The 27191-nt window shown below is 39.3% G+C and overlaps 2 protein-coding genes across 3 annotated transcripts in view; both read left to right on the top strand.

Annotated features, from left to right (window-relative positions):
• PLEKHD1 (pleckstrin homology and coiled-coil domain containing D1) overlaps positions 1-27191 on the top strand; it is a 283969-nt gene that overhangs the window by 208130 nt on the left and 48648 nt on the right. The window lies entirely within an intron of this gene.
• Positions 2935-27191, top strand: part of SMOC1 (SPARC related modular calcium binding 1) — a 78571-nt gene continuing 54314 nt past the window's right edge. The window contains exon 1 of one of the 2 annotated variants that reach the window (XM_081937758.1): positions 2935-3451. In XM_081937758.1, the coding sequence (XP_081793884.1) occupies positions 3347-3451 (105 nt within the window). In that variant the 5' untranslated portion in view covers positions 2935-3346. The remainder of the gene's footprint in view (positions 3452-27191) is intronic. The other variant, XM_081937759.1, reaches the window with a different exon arrangement.

Below are 27191 nucleotides of genomic sequence, written 5' to 3'. Positions count from 1 at the left end.
GATGTTTGTGAGAGGAATAAATAAAGAATGCCAAGAGTGTATGGCAGAAGTACATAATCCCAACAGGGTTATCAAAAGTATGAAGGTCATCATAGCTGCTCAGCGAAAGCAAGCAGGAATCGATATTGGGAAACAATAATATATAGAAAGTTGCTGGAGAGAAAATATCACTTTAGTGAAAGTGGCAAAGGCATCACTTCATACTGTGCAAGAGGTAGACGTAAAGTTAAAGGTTCCCCTCGCACATATGTGCTAGTCGTTCCTGACTCTAGGGGGCGGTGCTCATCTCTGTTACAAAGCCAAAGGGCCAGTGCTGTCTGAAGACATCTCTGTGGTCATGTGGCCAGCATGACTAAACACTGAAGGCACATGGAACGCTGTTACCTTCCCATCAAAGGTTGTCCCTATTTTTCTACTGAGATTTTTACATGCTTTCGAACTACTAGGTTGGCAGAAGCTGGGACAAGTAATGGGAGCTTATTCTGTTAAGCAGCACTATGGATTCGAACTGCTGAACTGCCGATCTTTCTGATCTACAGGCTCATGCAAGAGGAGGCAGTGGTAAATTATTCCTGTATTTTACCAAGGAATCCATATGGATAGGCGATATAAGGTGATTGATGATATACTGCTGGATAATAGCCCGTCAAGTTGGATGGCATTCAATATGCTATTGAGGAAGAATGGAGGATATACTGGCATACTAATGTTAATTATGACTTGGCTATATTAAAGATTGCAGGATGTCTAATGATGCTAATGTTGCCACTAGACAAAACAAAACATAGAATTGCAATGGGAAGATGGAGCATAAGAAGCCTGGGAAAACTCAGCACAAAGAGAGATGAAATCAATTGACTACACATGAACATCCTAGCCTTGGAAAATTTGAGACGGACACTTTCAATCAGATAATAACAGCATTTACTACTCAGAATACACACAAACACAAACACACAAACCAAACCACCAAAGAAGAATGGTGGGGCTTTCATAGTCAGGGAGGGGTTCAGCAAGAATGGGGCTTTTTACAATGCAATCAGTGACTAAATAATATCAATTAGACTTCACATTAACCTTTTAATAAGATAACCATCGAAGTTTATGCTCTAACCACTGATGCAGGAAAGGAGGTTGATGTGTTTTATGATAATTTAATTTGAAATCAATAGAATGTGCAAGCAAGATACTGTATGCTGCTATACTATTCCTACCCCCCCCCAAAGTTATACCTTTTAGCAAAACGTTTTGCTAACTGTCATTTTTCTTGTACATGCCAGCAGAGTTGGCACACTTTGAATTCCTTCAACTAAACACTGCCATCTATCGGTGACCCAGGAAGCATGTCTTTTCTATCATAGTGTGGGTCCCACCCTGTTGATGTTCCATAAGGCTATTCCCCCTGATCTTGGCTTAAGGCAAATGGCACCCCACCTAGTTGGAATTGAGCAACCAGATCCCATTCTTTGAATTGTGATTTTATTGTTTATTATATTGTGAGCTGCCAGGAGCTGTTTGAACTCTTGTGGCACTTACATGGGATTAAATAAATAAATAAACAAATCCCCCCCAAAAAATCTATTACTATTGCAATTCTTGTTTTCTTGGCCTCTTTGCAAGGGATAGAAAGGCAGTCACTTCCTACAGTCATCCTACTTTAATTCTAGATATTTCACTTCATTCCTTTTTTATACTCATCCCCCTCTCAAGATACACTCTTGTCACTACCAAAATAATAATCTGTTCCACATTCATTCCAGTGATGGTATTCTGTCAGTTCTTACTGGTTCGGGCAAACTGGTAGCGGCAGCTACTGGAAGCTCCACCCACACCCTACCCCGATGTCGCGACCTTCTGTGCATGCAAGTGCATTCACATTTGCGAACCAGTAGCGAAGGTAAGTGAATCCCATCACTGATACAGTCCCACGTAATATACTTATTTTCTTCTATTTTATTTATCAATCCATGTCTTTTACCCTTCCCTCCTATTATTTTCCAGCTTGGGGTCTTTCATTTGGCCTGGTCATTGTGACCTTTGTCACTCTTCATGTCTTTGACCAATGGAGGCTTTCACAAAAGTAAAATAGAGGCGGTCTAGACTTGGTCATACCCGGGCCTGATGCAGCCTTAGTCATACCCGGGCCTGATGCAGCTTTCCAACAAATAAGGATAAAGTTTGATCATTTTCCCCCAGCATGTCACAAGAACGTCTGAAGCCCAGTTTTACTGCCAGCAGACTCACTGTACTCAATGCAAGCTAGATTTTCTACTCTCTACACTAGGGAAGTTGCCTGCATCCCACCAACTAAGTGTGTATTGATGCCCTCTTAGGATGCTTTCTGCTTAGTACTGTACTACTTTTGCATGCAAAGCAGGCTTCTCAAATGTTACATTTCTTTCAGAGGTATCTGTCAGAGGTCACCAGTGACTGCTAAATGCTAAAACCAGTAATTAACAAGGACCCAACCAGGTCCACTCCTTGTCTCTCTTCCCCCTCCTTCCGTCTTTCTCCTAATATGCTTCCAGAGCAGAACAGAGAACACTTTTTCACACAACTTTTAAAATTTGTGCAATAGGCTCCTGATTGCCCATCCCTGCTGCAAGAGGGGTGGGCAACCAGTAGCCTAGATCTCTGTTGACCAGTTACGGTTTGTATTTGTGGAGAAGGTGGCTTCCACCAGTCTTACTTTAGCCAAGGAAAATCAGCCTATGTATGATTAGTCTGCAGCTCAGCCTGTCATGAAAAAGCAGAAAATGGAGTGAGTGGCTCTGGGGTTTAGGAGAAAACTGAAAAGAAACAAAAAAAAGACAGGCGCTGCCAGAATAAAAAACTCGTTCCTGAGGCTTTCTTGGAAGGTCACCTCTTTATGAGGCGCATCATCGGAAGCGCGGGCAGCGAGGAGAGAAAAGGACCAAGCCCTCCGATGTCTCGGATTGTGGCAGAGGTAAACAAAAAACAAAACAAAAAAACCCCGGAGAGGCTGGGAAACTTCCCTCGGCTTGTCAGTCACCCGGGCTTGGCTTAAATTGGCCCCGCCCTGCCCCGGCAGTGGGGTTTATAATGGGAACCCTGCCTCCCAATGGCTCAGGCTGAAGCGTTTAACCTGTTGCGGCCGGAGGGGTAGTTCTCCCTCGCTGCTCTCATCCGCGCACCGAGTGTGTGGCAGGGGGATAAAGTCGCCGACGCTCGGGTTTCTCCGGAGAGCCTTTTTTCAAAAAAATATTATTTTTAAAGGGAGGCAGAAGCAAGTCGAAGCCCCTCAGAATTAACACCTCGATCCGCTGCCTTATCCGCAGCGGATTGTCTTGAGGCTGCGATATTCCTTCCTGCTCCCCGAGGGACCATGCCTGCCAGATTTGGGGGCTTGGTGCCCGCTCGCTTGCTTTCGTTGCTGCTGCTGCTGCTTCTCCTCTCGCAGGTCCACCTCCACAGAACTACGGGCCCCCGGGTGAGTGTGTCCCCGCCGCCCACCCTCTTGTCCCCTCTTTCGGTACCGGGAGGAGGAGGGTGCTTCAAACAAACTTTTCTGATTTAACTCTCTTCGTGCTAACCCTTGGATCTGGTTTTGCTCCCTTCTTGACAGGCGTTCTGCTGTTTAAAGCCTTTTTTTTAAAAAAAAGCCTGTTAAGAAACTTATAAAAGAAACCCCCTTCCTCTCCATGTAAAGACATACTTGGTTCTAATGGATAATTTACACGTTTTGTTTTCTTTCAAAGCTAGACGCGGTGTTTGAAAGATGGCCTTTTACCGTTATGAAAAGCGGTTCTTGTAGAGCAAGTTGGAGAGTTATTATAGGAAGGGAAAATGTGGTGGCTTTGAGGATTTTTCAGCCCTGGTTTTTAATATTGTGGTTTTAATCCCAGGGATAAATTTGAGGGACCAAAGATCTGTTATAAATGAACATATGGTTGGGTTAAAATTTAGCATTCTCTTGTTAAATTTGCATGGAACAAAGCATTACCATGCAGTCTAAACAAATCACAAGGACTTTGTTTTATTTTCCAAATGAGGATTAAATAAATGTTAGTTTAAAAATTAACCTTTCCCCAATCACTGATGCCTTAGATTTAGGCTTGGTGGAAAGAAGTCTGTGTTTTAATTTATGATAGAAGGATTGGCTAAATTAAATTTAAATATTTCTCTCCCAGAAAGTTTTTTTTTAAAAAGCAATGTAATCTAGCTTTACAGCTAGCAGCCCCGTGCTTTAAAGCAAAATTTGAACTAAATAGAATTTATTTCAAAGAAACTTGGATAGAATAGCATGTAATGAAGTGAGCTTGTGGTTCACAAGGTTTGTGCCTTTTAATAAAATGTGTTAGTCTTAAAAGGTGCTTTTAGACTCCCATTGTTTTTTTTTTGCTCTTGAGTTAACACAACTCTTCTATAATGGATAAAATCCTTTTTGCCTGCCAGCCCCTTAAAAATATAGTTTAGCTGATAAAAGTGCCTTCTGCTTATTTAACTCCACTGCTGGATATGCATATGTGTGTAATTTCTAATCCAAGTTTGTAGTTTTCATGAGCTTAGGTTGCTGCTGAGAAGGCAGGCAGAGATTTAAAGAATTCAGTGGCAGTGCATTGTGGTAAGCACCACTGAATGAAAGCTAGAAGGCCACACAAACATCTGTCATTGTAAGAATGTTTGATGTGTTCTAAGGAGGAAGGAAAAAGTATCCTGTCTCGTTGTACCTTTTAGCCCCTTTTATGAGCAGATGTGTAGCAATAGTTAAAATGTGGCAGATTGAATCCAGTGCATGCCATAAATCCTTAGACTCAAGAATTCCAAAGGCAGCAGAAATTTGGGGTTTCTATTTAAGTCTGCACAAAGGATGTATTACCTAAAGTTTTACTGCATACCAATTTAAGCCATGCTATTCTGTAAGATAATGGCAGCTGCCTTTCAACACTTGAGAGCATGTATAGAATCCATGCTTGGACCCCAAATGGTGGTATCTGAAGGGCTTAATTAGGAACAGTTGATCTGAGAAGTAAAACACATGGATGTTGGCCTATATAAACTGCACAGGCTTGTCTATCAAATTAAAACTAAGTACAGCTTTTAATGTACTTGACTTTACAAGCCTCTCTAATTGCTCCCTGCACTATATCCTTAAAAAAAAGTTTAAAAGCTATTTCAAGAGATTCTCGGGTCATTGAAAAGCAGCTGCTGATTTGTCACCTTCTTGCCACATGGCTGCAACAAACCCCTTTCAGATAGTACTTTTATAAGTCTTTTCCTAGCTGGATCACAGCCAATATTTTCCTTCCATCTTTGTTGAGGAAGATCTATGTCCTTTAAAACGCTTACTTGTTTCCTCTTCAGTGTAAAACTCTGTATTTAATGATGTTTAACTCATAAATTCTGTCCCCGATTCCTTCCCAAGTGATTTGTTTGAAAAGTATGGTGGTTTTGTTTCCCCCCCATTAGTTTGTTAGCACATTGAAAGTGAAAGGGGCTTATCCTGTCCGATACCCTTTATCCTGCTGATTAGGTTCTGCCAATAAAGCTGTCAGTATTCTCCTGATGGAATGCTTTATGCTCCTATCTGCATAACAAAACACTATTTGAATAATTCATTGTAGCCTTTTTTATGGTGATTAAAAAGTTAGGCCAATGTATTCCTTCCTAAACTACTTATTCTTAGACATTCTTTCCAGGTTTTTGTTTTTTTGTTTTATAATGGAGAGAGGGCATTGGAGCACAGAAAGTTAGCAGAATTGCCATAGTTTAAGGGCTTGGAAATCTGGATTTGTGGAACATTAGTACTTGCAATTGAACTAGAAATGTGAAAGTATTCCAAAATGCCAAAACATTATAACATTACTTGTTCTTGTTTTCCATGAATATGAACTGTCTGAGAAAGAAAAAAAGATTGACTTCCTAATTAATGAGCAAGCTGATGAAAAGTTGTATGTTGTATCTCCACACTCCGTACTAAATCAAAAGAGCAGCACTTTTTTCTGTTTTAAATCTATATAAAAGAAAAATATTTTGAATTATGAGATGTCAAAATCCACTTTAGGACGAATCAGGTATTTTTCAAATCTATTGTCCCATTAAATGCTGGAAAAAGGTACAGGTGTACGTGTGTGTATATATATAAGGGAGAGGGGCTTTGAGAAAATCTTTAAAATACATATTTACTGAATTTGAACTCTGTTGCAATAAAAAAAATACAAAGAAAAAAGTAAAAGATCTATTGTAAAAGGTAAAAAAGAAGCAACACCATGCATTGTTCAGTCTAATGGCACCAGGATATTTTTCTAGGGTTCTCCAAGCAATTGTTTTCTGTAAATTGTTGAAAACTAAGTAGAATGGGATCAGTTAGAATTGGGATGGGGGACTAGTACAAATGTAGGTACACCCACTCAGAAAGGGTCTCTTTGACCTTCCATCCCACCTTTATCTTATGGGAGTGGGGCCCATTCTCCTGAGATGTTTGAGTTGTGTGGGTCAAAACTGGGCACAGAAAGTAGACCTCAAGGACTTGAGTGTCAAACCACTTTCTCTATGAAACTACTCAAGCTTCCTTTTGAACTGAATTAAACCAGTACACTGGATTGGGGTTTTTGATACCTCTTATATATCCAATCAAATTAGAGTAATAATAGTAAGAACCTCAGGTTCATTACAGAAGATGAGGTTGTCTCATGCAGGTGTGCATAATCCAGGGGTGTCCAAAGTTGAGAACTTTAAGACTTGTGGACTTCAACTCCCAGAATTCCCCAGCCAGCTGGCTGGGGAATTCTGGGAGTTGAAGTCCACAAGTCTTAAAGTTCTCAACTTTGGACACCCCTGGCATAATCCATTCCAGCCTGAGAGTTGCAGTTGATACAACAAAGCCATACTTAAATAACTAAGCAGGGTAAACAGAATGCAACGGGTGGGACTAATTTGCATAAAATTAAATTTGGTTCTTATTATTTCTGCTTAAGTTTGGAGGAGCAGTAAACACTGAGCCTATGGCTTTGGGAATATGCATGTAACCTTAGGATTTCAGGTTATGAGCCATGATGGCGCAGTGGTTAGAATGCAGTACAGCAGGATACTACTGCCAACTGCCTGCAGTTTGTAGTTCAAATCTCTCTAGGCTCAAGGTTGACTCAACTTTCCATCCTTCCGAGGTGGGTAAAATGAGGAGCCAGAATGTTGGGGGCAATATGCTGACTCTGTAAACATCTTAGAGAGGGCTGTAAAGCACTCTGATGCGGTATATAAGTGTGTGCTATTGCTATTATGTACCTTTCGTTCTAGTTAACATATTATAATCATGAAGCTTCAGCTAGGTGATTCCTAGTGCTGTCACCCAAAGGACATCACACAGGTATTCCACTGATCCCTCTTCAGTGTTTTGCAAGAAGAAACAAAGGGGAAACACGAGGAGAAATTATATGGCGTCATTATAGATGCTATGAATGAAACAGTCTCTTAGGGTAGACAACATCATTGATGTTGCCAAGAATCTTTTTCGCTTTTTTATTAGACAAGTACAGATAATTTATCCAAAAGCCAAATACTTGTATAAATCTTTTCATATCGATTACCCTTATTTTTAAAGAAACTATGCAGCAGCAGCATATTAAAATAGTGCAAACTGTTTGACAGCAGACAGCTTTTTTTACAACATCAAGCTGTTAAATATATTGAATGGGTATGATAAGAATGAATAGTGACACAAGAATGGTGCTGAATTTGGGAGAATCACCGGACAAAACCCAGATGTTTCACTCTCTGATAATTTTAACAGTTTCTGGAGAGAAGAATGCAAGGAACTCCAGCGTTCTGTCAATCAGCAGGGCAAAACGAAAACCTGATATAATTAATCCCACCTGGAGTCATCTGTCTTTCACTTTCTTTTTGTGCCCCAATTTGTCTTACTCATTATATCAGACTATTATATATTATTTCTGTTTGGCTACTCTTTTTGTTTACCCTCCCCCATGAAATTTTAAAAGATAATTTGAGCATAATTTCTAAAGAGATTAGAAAGTAGGAAGATTCAATGGAAAGAAAAACACAGGGGGTGGGATTTACTTACCCTTCACTACTGGTTTGCAAATGTGAGCGCACTCGCTCATGTGCAGCTTGCGCATTATGTCAGGGCAGGTGGGCGAAGCCTCCAGCAGCCGCCTCTACCGGTTCACCTGAACCGATAAGAACTGCTTGAATATCACCTCTGACTACAGTATAGGAAAACTATGTTCTCTGATTATGTTTTGGATCCATCCAAATACAATTCATAGAAAATGGGCCCAACAAAAAGTGCAACAACTGGAATACTTTTCTTCACTGGAAATAACCCTGTCACTTCTTCCATGCAGATTTTGAGTATGCCATGAATGGTGTATTACTCAGATCACATTATCTGATTCAAATAGCAGCACAACCTGTATTTCCTCTGCTTTCTGAAGTTTGTGGGGGGTGAGAGTTGGGATTTCTTGTGTCATCTTGAGCTCCCCAAACGTACTTCCTGAGTGAGTAGATTGCTTCATCTGGATGAGTAATTATATTATCAATCCATGTCTGATTCTTTAAAAAACTTTAAAATAAGTATTGTTTGGGCATTTTCTTCACTTTGTTCTGAACTGTCTTGCCTGAATGCATTGGTTGGTGGAATTGTCCTTTTAAGAGAGTACTCGGGACTTGTAGGAATGATGTCATCTTTTTTTCAGATTTCTCTGAATTTGTTTCAAGACCTGAAAACCAAAGTCACATGTTTATAACCAATTTGGTGTTCTTGCTCATCCGGGAAGAGAAATTTTGTATTCTTGACCATTTGGCTGGGACTGATGATTGTGTTCAGCAACATCTAGATGACAGAACATTCTTCACAGCAGCAAATTTATTGCAGCTGTTGGTCAATCAATAAATGCAGTTGAAATGCAATGCAGTAAAATCCACCACATGATCCAACGGTTAAAATAAACAAAATTGGGTTAACGCTGTTGATAAAGTTACAGAGGCAGAACTGGACATCTCCTCTTAATAGTGATATAGAAAACTTTGCAACTGCTTTAATACAATACAATAGCAGAGTTGGAAGGGACCTTGGAGGTCTTCTAATCCAACCCCCTGTCTAGGCAGGAAATACTATACCGTTCCAGACAAATGGATCCAACATCTTTTTAAAGACTTCCAGTCTTGGTCATTTGTGTCTTGAGGGAGAACTCTGGGTCGGTTTCTTCAATGATCCATTGATTTTTCTTGGCTATCCATGGTATTCTCATGAGCTTTTCTTGGCTATCCAACCTCTTCTTAAAGACTTCCATTGTTGGGGCATTCACAACTTCTGGAGGCAAGCTGTTCCACTGATTAATTGTTCTAACTGTCAGGAAATTTCTCCTCAGTTCTAAGTTGCTTCTCTCCTTGATTAGTTTCCACCCATTGCTTCTTCTACATTCAGGTGCCTTGGAGAATAGTTTGACTCCCTCTTCTTTGGGGCAACCCCGAGATATTGGAACACTGTTATCATGTCTCCCTTAGTCCTTCTTTTCATTAAACCAGACATACTCAGTTCCTGCAACCGTTCTTCATATGTTTTAGTCTCCAGTCCCCTAATCATCTTTGTTGCTCTTCTCTGCACTCTTTCTAGAGTCTCCACATCTTTTCTACATCGTGGCCACCAAAACTGAATGCAGTATTCCAAGTGTGGTCTTACCAAAGCATGATAAAGTGGTATTAACACTTCGTTTTTCTTGTCTAAATGTAGAACTTTACTCTTTTCACCATTGAATTTCATTTTATTAGATAGTGCCCAATGTTCAAGTTTGTCAAGATCCTTCTGTATCTTAAGTCTGTCTTCTGGAGTGTTGGCTATTCCTGCCAGCTTTGTGTCATCTGCAAATTTGATGAGTTCCCCATTTATTCCCTCATCCAAATCATTGATGAAGATGTTGAAGAGTACTGGGCCTAAAACGGAGCCTTGGGGTACTCTACTGCATACTTCCCCCATGTAGATGCAGTTCCAATGAGGACTACACGTTGAGTGCAGTTGGTCAGCCAGTTACGAATCCATCTGGTGGTGAGGCTGTCCAACATACATTCTTCTACTTTATCTAGTAGTAGGTTATGGTCTACTTTATCGAATGCCTTACTGAAATCCAAGTAAACTATATTGACGGCATTCCTCTGGTCCACTAATTTTGTCACTTGGTTAAAGAATGCAATAAGATTAGTCTAGCATGATCTGTTTTTGACAAACCCATGTTGGCTTTTGGCTATTACTTTGTTTACTTCTAGGTGTTCGCTAATTCATTGCTTGATTATCTTTTCCAGAATCTTTCCTGGTATTGAGGTCAGGCTGAGTTACATTAGTTACATTTGGACATATCTGCAAGGCAACAAGAAACATAGAAGGAATCCTTTCTCTCAGGAAACCTTAGAAATAATGAGTGTACACATTCCTTACATCCCAAGAGGGTACAATAAAGAAGGGCATAGGCAACAGTTTGCCTTTGTGCTAGAGTCACAAAGGCAACCATCACTGAGAGATAGATGTTTTGATAATTCTCTGCTGATATACAGGTTGTCAGGCCAGGAAGTCATCTTTTTCATTGGACCTTCAGTCTGCGCATTCAATGCTGTGGGAAAATGGGAGGGGGAATTATATGGAGTATGGGAGATATATAGTCATAATAACATTCCTTTGTCAGAGAGTCAAGGACATCTTGCCCTGCACCTGGAGGGGTATGACTGGGAGGAATCTCCAGTTGGGATGGTGCCTGATTGGCCCATGTAACGGACATGTGTGTGCTAGGCAGGGACTTGAACTTTCATTTGGGTGGGGAAAACCTGGAAACTTTCAGATTTGAGTTTTCCCAGATGTGCTAATACGACATCCCTAATAAAATGGAACTTTGAGGAATCTCAAGCCTCGGAGTCTTCTTTCATTGGGGGTGTTACTTGGAACCCTGACACAGGTAGTCCTCAACTTATGACCGCAATTGAGCCCCAAATTTCTGTTGCTGAGCAAGACAATTGTTAAGTGAATTTCCTTCCCCGCATTTTACGACCTTTCTTGCAGCAGTTCAGTGAATCACTGCAGTTAATAACATAGTTGTTAAGTGAATCTGGCTTCCCCACTGACTTTGCTTATCAGAAGGTCACAAAAAGTGACCTTGACACATGACCTTGAGACACTGCAATCCTAGTAAATACATGCCAGTTGCCAAGCATCCGAATTTTGATTGCGGGACTACTGGGATGCTGCAACAGTCGTAAGTGTGAAATACGGTCATAAGTCACTTTTTTCAGTGCCATTGTAATTTTGAGCAGTCACTAAACAAATGGTTGTAAGTCGAGAACTACCTTTAAGTATATTTTTTCATTGGGCTTGTGCTTCTTTCTCATGATAGTTTCATCTTTGCTTAATTATGTCCCTTTGTGCAAGTCAGAATTTTAATGCAATCTGTAAATGGCCCAGGGCTATGTCTGAACTTGGTCTGAACAAGATTACATTCTGGTAGATGTTTTATCTGAGATCATTATCTGCTGCTTAACAGAATGTGTGGTTGTTTTGAACTGTATCTCTTGATATACCTATCGATGTGTTTTATAGCTTTTTATATCATAAATCCATTCTAAGTATAAAGGTATCTGGCAAAGCAGTTCTGTGCAATGATGGTGCGATGTGATACCATAATATTTTTTTTTACTGCATTGTGGCTCACTCCGTAGATTGGTAAGTTCTGGGAAATCTCTTTTTTGTCCTTTTCATATTTTTCCACCAAGGAACACAAGGTACTTTACTGTTAGAGATAGTAATAAAAATGTTAACTCCTCTAGAGTGATAAATCAAGCTTTATAGAAGTTTTAAATCCTACTACAAGGGAAGCACAATAAAGTATCTGCCTTTACAACCAGATATTAGAGTGATTTTTGAAAGCCATTTTGTTTACTCTTGACAAAAGAGAAGCTTAGCGTGTTCATTAGATTTAAGACTTCTGTATACAATAACTTTTCATTTTATTTAATATTGATTTTATTTAATATAAAATTAATTAAGGTGAAAATGCGAGAAAGTCCTAGCTTTAATACCAAACAACTGCTTTGTTCTGTTTGGAATGACAATGGTTTGAGCTTTACTCTACACAAACAAATGATAACTAGTGATAGGTCATTTCCTGTTGCAGTTTGGAAATCTTCTTCTGGCTTCAGTATTTGTGATAATTGCTGACTTCCCATGTGTGTTTCAGGATTCGGATTCCACAGTTACTAACAGCACTAGCAGGCAGGGGCAACCTACTTGGTATGTCACAAACAGAGCTTTACATTTTAGCATGAATTTCATACAAATAACCGAACCCCACTTGCCATTTGGTTCACTATTCATCCAGGTTACAGACATCCTTTTGGAGTTCTTCACAGTAACAATTTTGTCTACAGTCTGGTTTTATCCAACACTGGCCAGCCCACTACTTTCTCATAAGTAAATTGTTCATTTATGAACAAGTTAAAAACCATCCGTTTCAGAACAGATTGTTACGGACTTCATTATTTTCTTCCTCCTGTCCTTTGGGAATATTGTTAATTTATTTGTCCTCGTTTTTTCTTTTTTAATTACCTAGCATCGGGTGAAATCCAGCAGGTTCTGACAGGTTCTGGAGAACCGGTAGCAGAAATTTTGAGTAGTTCGGAGAACCGGCAAATGCCACCTCTGGCTGGCCCCAGAGTGGGGTGGGAATGGAGATTTTGCAATATCCGTCCCCTGCCACGCCCACCAAGCCACGCCCACAGAACCAATAGTAAAAAAACCAGAATTTCACCACTGCCTAGCATACCATAGAATTGCAGGCTCTCTTATCATGTGATAGTTGCATTTATTTAAGAGCCTTTGGTTATGAACTTGTCAAAGGCTTTTTGAAAATCCAAGTATGGAGTGGTGACAGGGCCACTTTTGTTCCATGGGACTTTTGGATCATTTGTTGACACTCTCAAGAAAGTCTAACAGATAGTGAAGCAGGATTTATTTTTGCAAGATCTATGGCAATTTTCCTTCAGCCAGGTTTATTTTTTCTAGTGCTTGGTTATTTCTATTGATTATTATTTTGACAAATGTTCACCTATCTATCTGTAATTCTCTCAATCACCACTCAATCACTTTTTAAAAAATTAGTGTCACCTTGGCAATATTCCAGTTTTCTAAGCACTGGCTTGATTTAAAATCTCCTATTTTTGATAGTTGGTCAGCAATCTCACACACAAATACTTCAAAAAAAAATCTTGGATGGATATTATCAGGACCCTTTAGCAATTTAAGCTTCCAGACCTGGCAGGGAAAAGCAGCATTTCTTTTACTAGCACATTGTAGTGAAGTGTTTTTAAATATGTTGGTATTTTGTGTGCATATTTTTTACCCAGAAGCTGGCTGCTAGGAAATTTAATATTATTTCTTAAACTTGGCTAATGTCATCTTTCTAGAAAGTTTCTATTTATTTGATTCTTGACTATACTGTATATGTTGTTGGACAAATACCAATTCAGTTATTCTAACTACTTCTGTCATTTTTTAAAAAATAAATTTTGCTTTGCGTTCTCAAAAGTCTGTGACCAAGACCGTTATTTTTAATACAAAAAGCACAGGCTTTGAGCGAATAAACAGCACACAGGAACAAGTTGACTGCATATCATTTTTGTAAGAAGTACACATGTAATCAACCTAGATACTTGCGGTAGGTTTGCAAATGGGTTGGACCTCTCATGTCACTCTCTAAAATAGCCTAATCTCTAGCACTTGACCAAGACACCAGCAGAAATTCTATTTGAAATTAAGGCCATCATAAGTGCATCATATTTTATGCTGTTAAGATAAGAGCTTTGGATCATTTGTGAGGCATGCACATGTGTGAAACCTGATTTTTTCCCCACTCCCAGCCCAGATGGTATGTGCATAGGCTCTGGCTCTAGTAAATGCTTGATTATGCCTGTTTTCAACAAGACTGTCTGTATTGTCACCAATTATGTATGTTTAGAAATATTTATGGTCAGCAAGACATCTGTGAAACGATGACCTGGAGGCTCACCCATGACTATAGTAAGTAACACTAATTCTACTTAAGAATTTACTTATTGTAAATTCTTAACAATACAAAAGCAAAGCATATATTATTCTGTCAGTATAAACACGAGCTATACTGAAATGAGTTTTTCCATGTATTTTGGTCCGTGAACTTTGAGCTACTATGCATAGCATAGCAATTCTCTCATTGCTGTAATCATATTTGAGAAACAGAAAATAATGTGTATATTTGTAAAATGGCATTGGACTTGCCCTAAAATTTGGATGAGATTGTCCTAAATTTAAACTTCTTAACTAGATTCTTGTTCCCACTTGAGAGGAATGCTTTTGTCGTAGCTTGCTAAATAAACATACTTTTTCCTGTTTGTGGATCATAGCTCTCAACAAGAATAATTGAAGGACAGCCAATGAGAAGCATATAAAGCATTCAGGCAAGTTTTTTTTCTTTTTGATGGGGATGGCTCCAACAGAAGTATTATAATGATGTAATGTTTACATTGTTGTTCTCTAGGGAGAATTCCCATGCTTGTTAATTTGCCTCAACAGATTATGAAGCTTCTTATTTATAAGATGGCCTTAAAGCAGTGGTGGGTTGCAGATGGTACGCCCCGGTACGGGCGTACCGGAGCCTGCCCGGAGCACTGGGTACCATTCCGGTACGGTGCTCCGGAGGGCCCACCCGCCCGCCCAAGCTCCTTACCTATCCTTTAAAGCTTTCGGCGTTTCCATGGACGTGCATAGCACATACAACGCCTGTGTGATGCTCCACCGAGCAGCTGGAGCATCGCAGAGGCATCGCTGGCAGGTATAGTGCATGTGCGCATATGTGCATGCACTGCAGGCTTCCCTGTGGACGCCACCGGGCCCGTTCCAACCATACCAGTTGGAACAGGATCCGGAACCCACCACTGCCTTAAAGGTTGAGATATAACTATGTTTTTCTTGACCGATTTTACAGTTCTACCCACTTAGTATTTTTGGCCTCTTATTTGAATTCCATACCTAGGCTCACACTTTTTACTAAAATTATTTTAATAAACAAATCATGGAATAGTTTGATATGTGAATTCAGTCTAATAGGATCATAAATATGGCATAAAAGGAAGATGTATGTAAAGTCAGGAATTAATTTACAATATATTTGTGAAGACTGAATATGGTCAACTCATGATTCTCCTGAGTTACTCAAAGCAAATACATTTTTTCCTATTTGCAAGCATTTCTGTATCTCTTTTCAGACAGTTTGTACTTCACAGTTTGCCTCCATATTCTATTTTTGCCTTTTATAAACTATCTCATCTTTTCTCTCACAAGGAACCATGTAATTCTATAATATTGTAAAAGGGGCATTCTTGGTTCTAGTTTAAACTGCTTATGCAAAAAAGAAAAGAAGATTGTGTCTTGAGATCCTTTTCTTTACAGTGTAAATTAAAGGTACATTACTAGAGTTTCTGAATTCTCTCTTGATTATATAGGGACACATCATTTTGCTTTTAAACTCCCAGTTATGCATTTAATCAGACTTTGTTTGTTTGTTTAGACAATAAACCCCAAGAATTCTTTTAGAATGGTCTTATTTTCATCAAAAAGCTGTGGTAATTTGTGAAACTAGCTGAGGACTAGGGAAAAGGGAATTTGTACGCTTTCAACTTTTTATTTGGAGTTGTTTGGGAAAAATACCATTTCAGGTATTGTTGGAAGAAATGTCCTTCTGGGTTCGGCTCCAAGTGGGGAAAAAGACACTGGAGACATGGAAGCTGCTTGGAAAGATGGTTTTAATGGTGGACAGGACCACATGGCCTGAGCCCTGAACAGCAAAGGTGATCACATGCTTCAATGTTGGTGGAGAAGAGAAGAGAAGGGAAGAGAAGGAGAAGAGCAGACAAGAAGAAGGGCTGAAGAAGGGCTTGCAGGGATTTTTATAATCTGTTCTGCCCCACCTCTCTGTTTCCTGTTCCTGTGTAAGAAGTGTATTCTGATTGGTTGCCAGACTCACATGGGCCCATGCAGGGGCAACCCTCTAGGCTGTTTTGAATTCAGGTTTGATTGAGTTCAGATGCCATGTGGTCAGTTGAGTAAAGGCTTATTATCCTGCCTTAATCCCATCACAGCTGAAGAGGAGAACTCTTTATTATGTAAAGTGGACTAGCTTGGCCTTCTTAATGGCCCATTGACAAAGTGGGGCTGGGCAGGAAGCTGTAGGAATTTAGTGTTTAAAATGTGTTTCTCCCTTTTTCACATCCAGGAAAATATAATATTCTGCCTTATCAATATTTCCTAGGATATTTCATTTTTCTGGGAGAGGGCTAGGTGATAACTTCCTACAATCCCTCCTTTTTTTTTTCAAAAAAAATGTGAGTGGAACGCACATGTTTTTGACAAAAGATAAAATTGGTCAGATCAGGGAAACTTAATTTTTCTGATGGAAAAGCATTGAAAGAGACAGCAGAAGGATCCCTTCAGTGGCTCCCAGAGAGCTTTCAACCATGAAGGTCTTAGCAACCAGGGCACAATTTCTGGAAAGAAATTTACAATATCCAATTTACCATGCCAATTATTTTCAGATGTTTGATATCACTTTCTGTGAGCTTTCAGGTTACAAGCAAGCAGAAGTCCCAAAAAAAACCTTCACAGCCATGATTCTGCCTTTTAAAGAAGTACAGGCTGCCCATTTCCAAGGGATTTCTTTAACCTGCCCTAGCTTCTATTTTAGTGAGGCCAAATTGAGTTTAGCTAGTGTGCAATACAAGCTAGTTAGTTTTTTTTTTTAAAGTTACACACAATGAGCCCAGGGACTCCTATCAGAGACCACCAGTGCAACATGTCCTGCTTTACTGGGCAACTGGGCAGCATCACTTTTTTTTTTTTGAGTCACAGGGTTTGAGTTTTGAAGATCCTTTCTGCTACTCTTCAAGTGGGGGAATTGCCTTAGGGGAACTGACCCTCCCCCATGGGATTAAAAGGGAGATATCACTGTTTAGGCTTTTGTGCAAGGGTAAAAATCAACCTAGGAAAAGCTTTGTGGAGTTGGGTCAAGGAGATAGTTTCAATCTAGTTCTGAATGGGGCCTCTCTCTCTCCCTCTCTCTCTCTTTTGTGTGTGTGTGTGTGCGTGTGTCTGCTTCAAAATACAGAAAATACAGATATTTTGGATAAATTTCCCTCCCACCAGCCAGAAATCTAAGGTGTTCAGATCTTGCTGTGCCAGCCACTCTCAAATACAATTCTTACATGAGTACATTAAACTGATTACAATATAAATGAGGCAAGGAAGAAAGCATAATAAATTTCTGTGAATGAAACAGAGAAAGAAAACCTTATCAAATTCCACCCTCCCCATAATCTTTTCAGCTGTCTTCTGGGAATTGAAAAGAGTCTTTTGGTCTTTACTTCTTCGTCTCCTTCAGGGTTCTTTCATGTCTGCTGGATGGTACTAGGCTTGGCTTGCTGGTAAGAGTGGTCAGTCAGTCTTGGCAGTCTGTCCCAGGCTTGGCTAAGTTTTTTTCCTCATGTCAGGTTTTATCAGCACGCAATCACCAGCAGCAAATTGAGAGTTATGGTTTGAGCTAGCAGTCCTTTGTTTCTGAGGTAAAAAAAAAAGAGGCCAAGAATACAGTTCTTTACAGACATATCTTTAGACTTATGTTGTGGAATCTCACCCATTCTGTCCAAGTGTGGAAATCCAAACATTATTTCAGGAGGCAGACGATGTAAATTTCATGGAACATGACATTCCCACTGCCTGTATGATTGAAACACTTTTGCAGTAAGATGAGTAAATTTCCAAGAGGGACAACAACTTGTGTTGCAAACAAACAAACAAACAAAATGTCATAGGGTAGAGCATCTTGACTCATAAACATTTAAAAATGCACTCAGGTGTAAAAGAGGGAGGGAAGAAAAACAGCTTTAAAAAAAATTGCAATTAAAAAAAAGGTACTTTGAGTCAACACTCCAAAATATCAAATTCCATTCAGATGGAAGCAAATTCTCATTAAGTATGTTAAAACATTTACAAATGTAAGCAAAATATCTCAAAATCATTCCTTTTTATAGGTTTAATTAAGCATTTTAAACCTCAAAAATTTCCAGAAGAAAAAAAAAATCAAAATTGTATTCAGAGCAAAGAAATGTAACTGCATAATTTTATATGCAGATAAAAGATCACAATAGTGAAAGGTAAGCGGAGCAGATCACCCATTTACTCCAAATTTCTCAGAAGAGAGGGAGGGAAAAAGTGGTTAAAGTGAGGAGAAAAAATTTCAGCCTTTAATGACCCAAAAGGAAGGAGGGAAAGAAGGAGGGGGGGAATGCCCAGAGGCATTCACAGGTATCACTGGGGCGTTTCATACACACACTCATGGTAAAAATTTGAATTGAATTGAATTTATTAGCGCTTATAGACCGCCCCCTCTCCCGAAAGGGACTCGGGGCGGTGTACAGTGAGCAGACACTCATTCCCCCCGCCTTTCCTACTTCCTCCAAAGAATGACCCAGAAGGAAGATTGGGGGGGGGGGGGAATTCACACAGGCAATCACGTGGATCTCTGGATCCATTCACTTATCACTCCCTGGGGCATGGGGGACACATACTCACATTCATACTGCAATCAGACCTTCATGATTGCTCATGCCAAACAATCATAGGTATTTCAGGAACCTTTTTTTTTTCACAAGCCACCAAGCTTCATTTTTTTTTTCACAAGCCACCAAGCTTCATTTTCTTTTATTAGAGGATCTCACCCTCCCTTCAGGTTTGGAAATGATAACACACATGCATACACACACATACCATTAAACAACCTTGTAACTGACTGCTTCTTTATATGAAAAGGAATCAAACTACATTCATACCAACTTTACCATCAACATACTCACATTTGCACTGCAATCATTAATTTCACATACAAAAATCCCATTTCATTCTTTCTTCATGCAAGGCAGTTATTACAATTACTTCAGGGAGCTGTACATAAGCCAATGAGCTCCATTTTCTATTATTAAAGGATCTCAACTTCCCTCCAGGTCTGGAAATGATCACGCACTAGATTGTTAATGCCTGTCCATGCCCTGGGGTGTTCGTTTCTCATTTGGACCTGCCAGCTGTGCTGGCTAATTTTTAAAGATCCAAATTCTATCTTGATATCCCAGCACGCGCTGGCATTTTTAAATATCAAGATGTATAGAAACAATGTACAGAGATGTTTGTCCACACATTGTTTGCATTCAGCCAGGGTTCTAGGTTGGCGCTCCCAGCACACGCTGGCATATTTTTAAAGATCCAAACCCTATCTTGGTCTCCCAGCAATTTCTGGCATAGTTTTAAAGACCAAGATGTATGGAGACTTTCATTAACACATCGTTTGCATCTGGGTGGGGCCCTTAATTCATCGGATGGTGGCCAGAAATCAGCAATTTTGTTGACAAAATCTAAATCAAAACTGCCTTCTGGAGGCCAGGTTTTTACTTTAGGACTAATAGAGTAGGTTGGTCAGAAAAATGTGCAGAGGGTTTTTACTCAGGTTGAAGGCAAACCTTTAGTAGGAATTTCCTTCATTTCATACATGCACACACAAGGCAACACTCTCCTCCTCCCCCCAAAGGGAAAAAAAAATCTATACTCACCTGAAGAGTACAATCTTCTAGGGCTGAAAAACATGAGAACAAGGTTCCCTCCCCCCACAGAAAAGGCATTGTTGGAGGATTAGAGGTAAGGGAGGGGCGGGGGGGGGGTAGATAGCTTGCAGGCAGAGTTTGAAAAAATAAAACCATTAGTTACTAAGCAGATAAACAGATAAACATTATGGGGATATCACAGATGAGAAATGGAGTCTGGATTCACATGCTTCAGGAAAGAAATGGACAGGTAAAATCATTTAGACACACAATAAATGCAAGGATGAAACTTTTATTGCAAACATTTCCTGGGTTGTTACTTTAAGGTATAGGCAAGGAAGGAAGGAAAAAAATATATCTTTACTCTGTTTCTGCTGGCCAAAACAGACACAAAGTAAAGACTCCTCCCAGTTTCAGTTAGTTTTCTAGGCCCAACAAACTGAGCAAAGGCAATTTCTGCCAGTTTACTCCTTTCTTTCTTTGAACACTTTAAAATTCTTGTCTTTTGGATTGGAGACATCTTAGTTACAATTACCTTGAGGGTGCACAAAGACTTAGACATACACACACAGAGACAAAGAGGGAAAAACAAAATCATTCCCACCATGAATTTCAGTTAAATTGGGGAAGGCACAAATCTTAAGAAACAAAAACCACGTGGTTATATAGAAGACAGAGAAAGAGACAGACAAGAGAAAAAAAGAAATCCCACCATTTCCTTTTAAGTACCTTTTCAGCCAAATTAGTTTTTCCTGTATCATCTTTCAGCAAAGCCCATTTTCTACAATCTGTTTTGCTCTTTTTTTCTTCATTCCGGCCAGGACGGGCATTTGCTTTTCGTCCCAGGCCCCCAACAACTCCCCTAGGGGGGTTTCCGTGGCTACCCTCGAGCTACCGCTTCCCATGATCCCGTTTAGATGTGGGTTCACTTCGTCCTAGCCGGGTTTGCCACTTCGTATTTCCCTGCTTTACTTTCGCGTCCTTAGAGGACCTTTCGCGCCCTTTTGAAGGGACTTTCTCTGTTTGCCCTTCAGAGGGTCTTATTGGTGCCCTTCGGAGGGACTTTTCTGGGGGTGCCCTTCGGAGGGACTTTTGACGCGTTCCTCACCGCGGGAACCTTCTCTCGATTCGCGCCCTTTCACGCAGGGACTTTTCTTACAGTTTCAAGTCTTGGGGAAAGAGACTCGGAGGACCAGCTGCACAGTGACCCAGGAGGGGTGCTGTCGGAGCGGGTATGCATACCTCCCTTTTTCTCACTAACTTCCTTATGGGCTTTAGCTTTTTTCTCTCACAGGACAAAAACAGCAGCAACAACAAAAAATAAAAAATCCATTCACTTTTCCATCCATTTTCACACAAACTAGTCACACACAGGCAGGCATACACACATTTCCCATGCTTTAAAATTAAATTTTAGAGAATTAAAATTTAGAGGTACTCACCTTCTTTCCAGGCAGCCTTTGAGCTCAAACTCAAAACCCCTTTAAAGCCTAGATCCAAATGGCTAAGGCCAAGATAAAGTCCACCCACAGACTCAATGGGGTCTGTGCCGGCATGGGAGGCTTACCTGGGCCATATCCATTTGTTAGGCTAGCTTGGAGTCCCATCTGTGGGTCGCCAATTGTTGGAAGAAATGTCCTTCTGGGTTCGGCTCCAAGTGGGGAAAAAGACACTGGAGACATGGAAGCTGCTTGGAAAGATGGTTTTAATGGTGGACAGGACCACATGGCCTGAGCCCTGAACAGCAAAGGTGATCACATGCTTCAATGTTGGTGGAGAAGAGAAGAGAAGGGAAGAGAAGGAGAAGAGCAGACAAGAAGAAGGGCTGAAGAAGGGCTTGCAGGGATTTTTATAATCTGTTCTGCCCCACCTCTCTGTTTCCTGTTCCTGTGTAAGAAGTGTATTCTGATTGGTTGCCAGACTCACATGGGCCCATGCAGGGGCAACCCTCTAGGCTGTTTTGAATTCAGGTTTGATTGAGTTCAGATGCCATGTGGTCAGTTGAGTAAAGGCTTATTATCCTGCCTTAATCCCATCACAGCTGAAGAGGAGAACTCTTTATTATGTAAAGTGGACTAGCTTGGCCTTCTTAATGGCCCATTGACAAAGTGGGGCTGGGCAGGAAGCTGTAGGAATTTAGTGTTTAAAATGTGTTTCTCCCTTTTTCACATCCAGGAAAATATAATATTCTGCCTTATCAATATTTCCTAGGATATTTCATTTTTCTGGGAGAGGGCTAGGTGATAACTTCCTACAGTATATAACACCTTTCAAATGTATTTGTTTTTGTAAAATTTCCCTCTTTTAAAAATATATGTTCTATTTCTTTTTTACTCCATTGTTTGACTTTCAGTTCTGTGAAATTATACAGGCCAGATATCATTATTTAATGTTAACGATGGTTTCTTTTAAACATTGCATTTAATTTAGTCTAATTCAACAGATTTCAGGGGCTGGTTTTAACAACTTCTGTATCAATGGTACTTATTACACAATTCTAAAGAATACCCAGCAGCTGCTCATGTCTGTACAGCCATTTTCCTTTTAAGCTTAGTTTGTGAACAGTTTATTTTGAAACACTTATATATTTGGTTTCGTTAAACTAGGTGATGTCACTTTCCTGCAAGGCTTCACTTGCTATGGACAAACTTTGGGAGCAAAGTTTAGAAAACTGGCCCGGTTTGGAAGGCAATGGGGTTTACTTGAATTGTAAATTCCTATGTGTTGCCCCAAATGAATCTGTGAGAGACATATTTCAGCTAGACATAATTAAATTGGGCTTTAGCAGAAATATTTTTCTCTGTATTAATCTGGAAAGCTGATGCTACTTGAAACTAATGTTAACAAACCCTCTTTGGGAACTATCTGCTGACAGTTTTCTATTTCTCCTTCATCCAGAAATGATAGTATTTTATAAAAGTTCAGATTTAAGCTAATACAGTGAATAATCACTGTGATGAAATGAGTGCAAATTGCAGATAATTGTGTCTCTTTTCTTTGGGCAGTTGCTGAAATAATGCAATATTTATGACTGGAGAAGGTCTTTCTAGAATATATTCAATATTGTCCTGCAGCTACTCTTTGGAAAGAAAGATTACAGTTACAGATACAGTGACCTTTGAAATCCAGGTGAAATGATTGATGCCACAAAAACATTGAGAGAAGGGACAGGGCTCATAGAATTACAATACAATACAATACAATAGTAGAGTTGGAAGGGACCTTGGAGGTCTTCTAGTCCAACCCCCTGCCTAGGCAGGAAACCCTATACCATTTCAGACAAATAGCTATCCAACATCTTCTTAAAGACTTCCAGTGTTGGGGCATTCACAACTTCTGGAGGCAAGCTGTTCCACTGATTAATTGTTCTCACTGTCAGGAAATTTCTCCTCAGTTCTAAGTTGCTTCTCTCCTTGATTAGTTTCCACCCATTGCTTCTTGTTCTACCCTCAGGTGCCTTGGAGAATAGTTTGACTCCCTCTTCTTTGTGGCAACCTCTGATATATTGGAACAATGCTATCATGTCTCCCCTAGTCCTTCTTTCTCTTAAGCTAAACATACCTTTCTCTTAAGCTAAACATTACGAAGTTAGGAAGCAATTTACTTTGTTTAGGACATCGAAATGTCTGGTTGACTGTACTAGCATTGAATTCTCTTGTGAGAGGAAAGTATTGAGAATGTGAACATTAAGTTGGGGATGATTGAGAAATCTGTGTGCTGTCTGAGGAGAGAATAAACATTTTTGAATTGTGTCTGTCTTCTTGTAGTTACACCACCACCCCACATCCTTGTAACTATTTGCCTCTGTTTTTAAATTATAAGTTTCCAAATGAGAAACTGGATTACTTGATATTGCATCACATCACTGCTCTTTGAACCTTAAGATTGTTATAAGACATAGATTTTATTATTCTTTTCTCCAGAAAGTATTCAGCTGCAGTGACCACAAGCAGTCAGATCCAATTTTTGTCTCCTCTACAAAACAATAAATATTCTGTTGGTGGTCTCCCATGCAAAATGTAAAACATGTGCAGCACTGTTACCTTTCTGTGAGTTTAAATAGGCAGTGATTAGTGTGGGTATAGCTCAGTGAGCAAAACTATGCAGCCTTTCAAAAATATTTCCTCAAGTGGCAGAAGACATATGGCTTCCTAAATCCTACTCTAACTTGAGATAGATCTTATGCATTGTTAACATTTAGCTCTTCATCTCCTGGTTCCTAAATGCAAGTAAATCCCATTGCCTTCCAAATGGGCTAGTTTTCTGAACTTTGGCCCAAAAATATAGGCTTCAACTAAAAAAACAACTGTTAACAGACAAAATATTTTTGAATATTCTGAAACAATTTTGGGAAATTCACTGCTACAAGGCTCAAAGTCTTATAGAGACTGATAAGTATTAGAAGAAAAAGAAGAATCTCTGTAGAGACACTCCAAAAATTGACAATGCTATTCATACAGGGTTCTATCCACAAGGCCTCTTTGCTGAGCTGGCATTGGTTCTGAACTGTTATGTCTCTGTGGTGTTTTGGGGCTTTGGAAACTGATCCAGTTCACTTCCAGTTTTGCCCCAGCACTAGAGCAAATCCAATGAGAGCAGTTGTTTAGCTTTAATATTGGAACTGAGAGACTGCCATTTTCCAACCAATGAGTAGAGTCTTGCATCCCCGGTGCAAAAGTTGTTCTTCAGTGGCACCTTTTGCTCCTATTCCTTGTTTAATGACATGGCCCTCTTCCCCCTTTGCTACCAGAAACACCTCATTAAGAGGAGGTAGGCAGAAATGCATGCTCATGTTCAGGTGTAGGGAGCAGTAGTTGACTGATGGGGAGTATTGAATGTTGTAAGGATGACAACTGTGAGGCTCCTTAAGGGGTGGCATCAAAAGTCTTCTAAAAGTTTGAAAGCTAGTGAGAGGGCAGAAATGCTCATAGTCCCAGCAAAAAGTGGGAAAACTCCTCCTCTACCCTAGCTAGACTGAAACCATTAATCACAGTAAAAGTTAGAACTAATAAAACTGTCTTCACCCTTTGCTGAAAAGATAGTAGAACCAAACAAATATCCTCAGGAAGAGTATTTCAGAGGCAGTACAGTACTACATCATGGCGTTGGGTCAACATTAACCGTTCCCCTCAAGTCATGAGGGAACAGAACAGGAGTGCCACCAGCTGCAAGTTAACAATTGGAAATGTGAAAACAGGGCAAACATTTTTTTTAAAAAAGGGAGACATCTTTGCCGTGTAAAAGAAAGAGAGAAGATGTGGATACTGGAAATGAAGCAATTCTTTAACCTCGTATTGATTATCATGTGAAGAAATGTGATAATGATGTTCATATCATGTGAAGAAATGTGATAATGATGCTCATACTCATGGTTTTAATAGTTTTAATATGGTTTTTATGGTTTATTATTGATATTGATTAAATTCTTGAATGGGAGCTTCCTGAGGTATTGGGGAAGTTATCTAAATTGTATAAACTATTTTATATAGTTATACCATTTAGTTATTAAGCTATCTTTGTTATAAGATGGGCAGTTATCTAGTTGTTTTAATAAATAAATAAATAAATAAATAAATAAATAAATAAATAAATAAATAAATAAATAAATAAATAAATAAATAAATAAATAAATAAATAAATAAATAAATAAATAAATAAATAAATAAATCTATTATGGTATATGCAAAAGCATGCAGAATAGTAATCAAAAGAAATTGGAAAATACCAGTAGATCTAGTTTCAGGGTCTCTAAAGACCCTGAATATTCAAAACAATTTCATATCTTACTAAACATCATATACACTGAGTGTGTTAATATACTGCATGTATCTTCTTCTGGGCAGAAATATATTCAAAAAATCCAAAGGGCATTCACCTTAATACTCTGCAATGCTTTTCCCACAGCAGTTTTGGACAGCTGATACAAAAAAAATATCATATGTGCTGAGACTTTCAAAAAGCCATTGAAACTATAGCTCACGTCCTGCTACACTACATCTTCTATATGGACTCATGGACTCAATATATAACAACTTACTTAATAAAATATCCATGAACTACTGATCGTTTTACTTGAAACTACTGTTATCAGATTGGTATGAAGTAGTTTCTCTGAATGTGGCCAAATTCTTCTATGCTGTATAAAAAATTAGGCAAACTTTAACTGTCCACTGTTAATCCATCAACAATCGCAATATATTACTTTTTATTTTTTACTATTGTTATTGTTTTAATGCTTTCATTTGCTGGTCTGTGACAATAATAAAGATTGATTGGTTGGTTGATTGATTGATTTGGACAGAAGTATGTTGGCTTACAAGGCATTCTTTAGATTGGAGATCTCGGTCTGCATAAAATAGTATATGGCATATTGACTAAAATGTGCCAGATTTTAGCTGGCCTGCTCCTGACCTCCTTTCCTGCCTTTCTGGCTAGCTATGTGGTCTTGACAGAAACAAAAAAAAAAGCCATCTTGAAAACTTACTGCTCAATAACGTACTAATCTGACATGAAATAAAACAAAACTTTTACAGCTTTCTTCAAGAGATTTCTTCCTGCTGATGGTGGGCAAGTCTTGCTGAACAGCATAGTATCTGTTTTTCTTTGAGGCGTTTTGGTTTAGAAACTTTTCTGTAATTGTCAGCTATTGTTTCCTTGACATTTTCAGATTTACTCTGAAATGGCCCAGATTACTCATAGAAAATACTGTCTCTCTGGGACTGGACCAAGTCTTCTGGTCTGCTTTTCGGATTAGCTTCTTCATTTTTTCCCCTTGGTGAAAAATGCTCAAGACCAGGCCAGCTAAAATCTGCAGGAGATTTGACATTTTTCATGCACATGGTCAAATTCAAACCAGTTCCTTACCAGCAAGAAAATTTAACTGGTTGATCTAGGTTCTGGGAGAGCTCTGAGGAGGCTGGACTGAAGGACTCTAACTAGAAGTGAGTGAAACTTTAAAAATGAAGGTCTATAAAAATAATTCTTATTCAGACAATAATGTCCCGTAATGGTAATGTACAAAGCATTCTAAAAGGGTGCTTTACCAAGGGTCCTAAGGTGAACAAAGCACCCTTCAAAGGGTTAAAGCCGTGACCTCTAGAAGACTCACCACAGCTGTTATGAAGACTTTCTCTGGCTATCAGCCTTTGTGTATGTATATGCACAGCTGCTTTGCTTCTTCCGATATATCTGTAGGTATTCATGCATGTGTAGAGAAATAGGTTGTTCCTGCTTTTATAATTTGTGAATGTTTTGTGAAATGCTCCTTTGAAGCTTTGCACAGGCCTGTTGTTTAACACTTCCTTGTAAGGATGTGGCCAAGTAGTTAGAGAAAAAGTCTGGGGGAGGAATACTTCTCTGTGGAGCCATTCTTGCTCTGGTTCTTATAATTTTGGATATTATTGTCTCTTGTTTTATGTGCTATTCTGTTTAGTTGGCACAGTTTGATGGGTGTGTGGCGTCTGCTGCTTTTTCTTCGTCTGTACTTCTGCCTAGAAAGTATTTCAATTTTCTCTCTCTTTTTTTTAAACAGCAAAAAAAGCTTGAGAAATTGTATT

The sequence above is a fragment of the Natrix helvetica genome, assembly GCF_964273705.1.
Source record: "Natrix helvetica genome assembly, chromosome: 1".
NCBI classification, from domain to species: Eukaryota; Metazoa; Chordata; class Lepidosauria; order Squamata; family Natricidae; genus Natrix; species Natrix helvetica.
The sequence above is the reverse complement of the archived record's forward strand: the minus strand, read 5'-3'. Positions and strand labels throughout refer to the sequence as shown.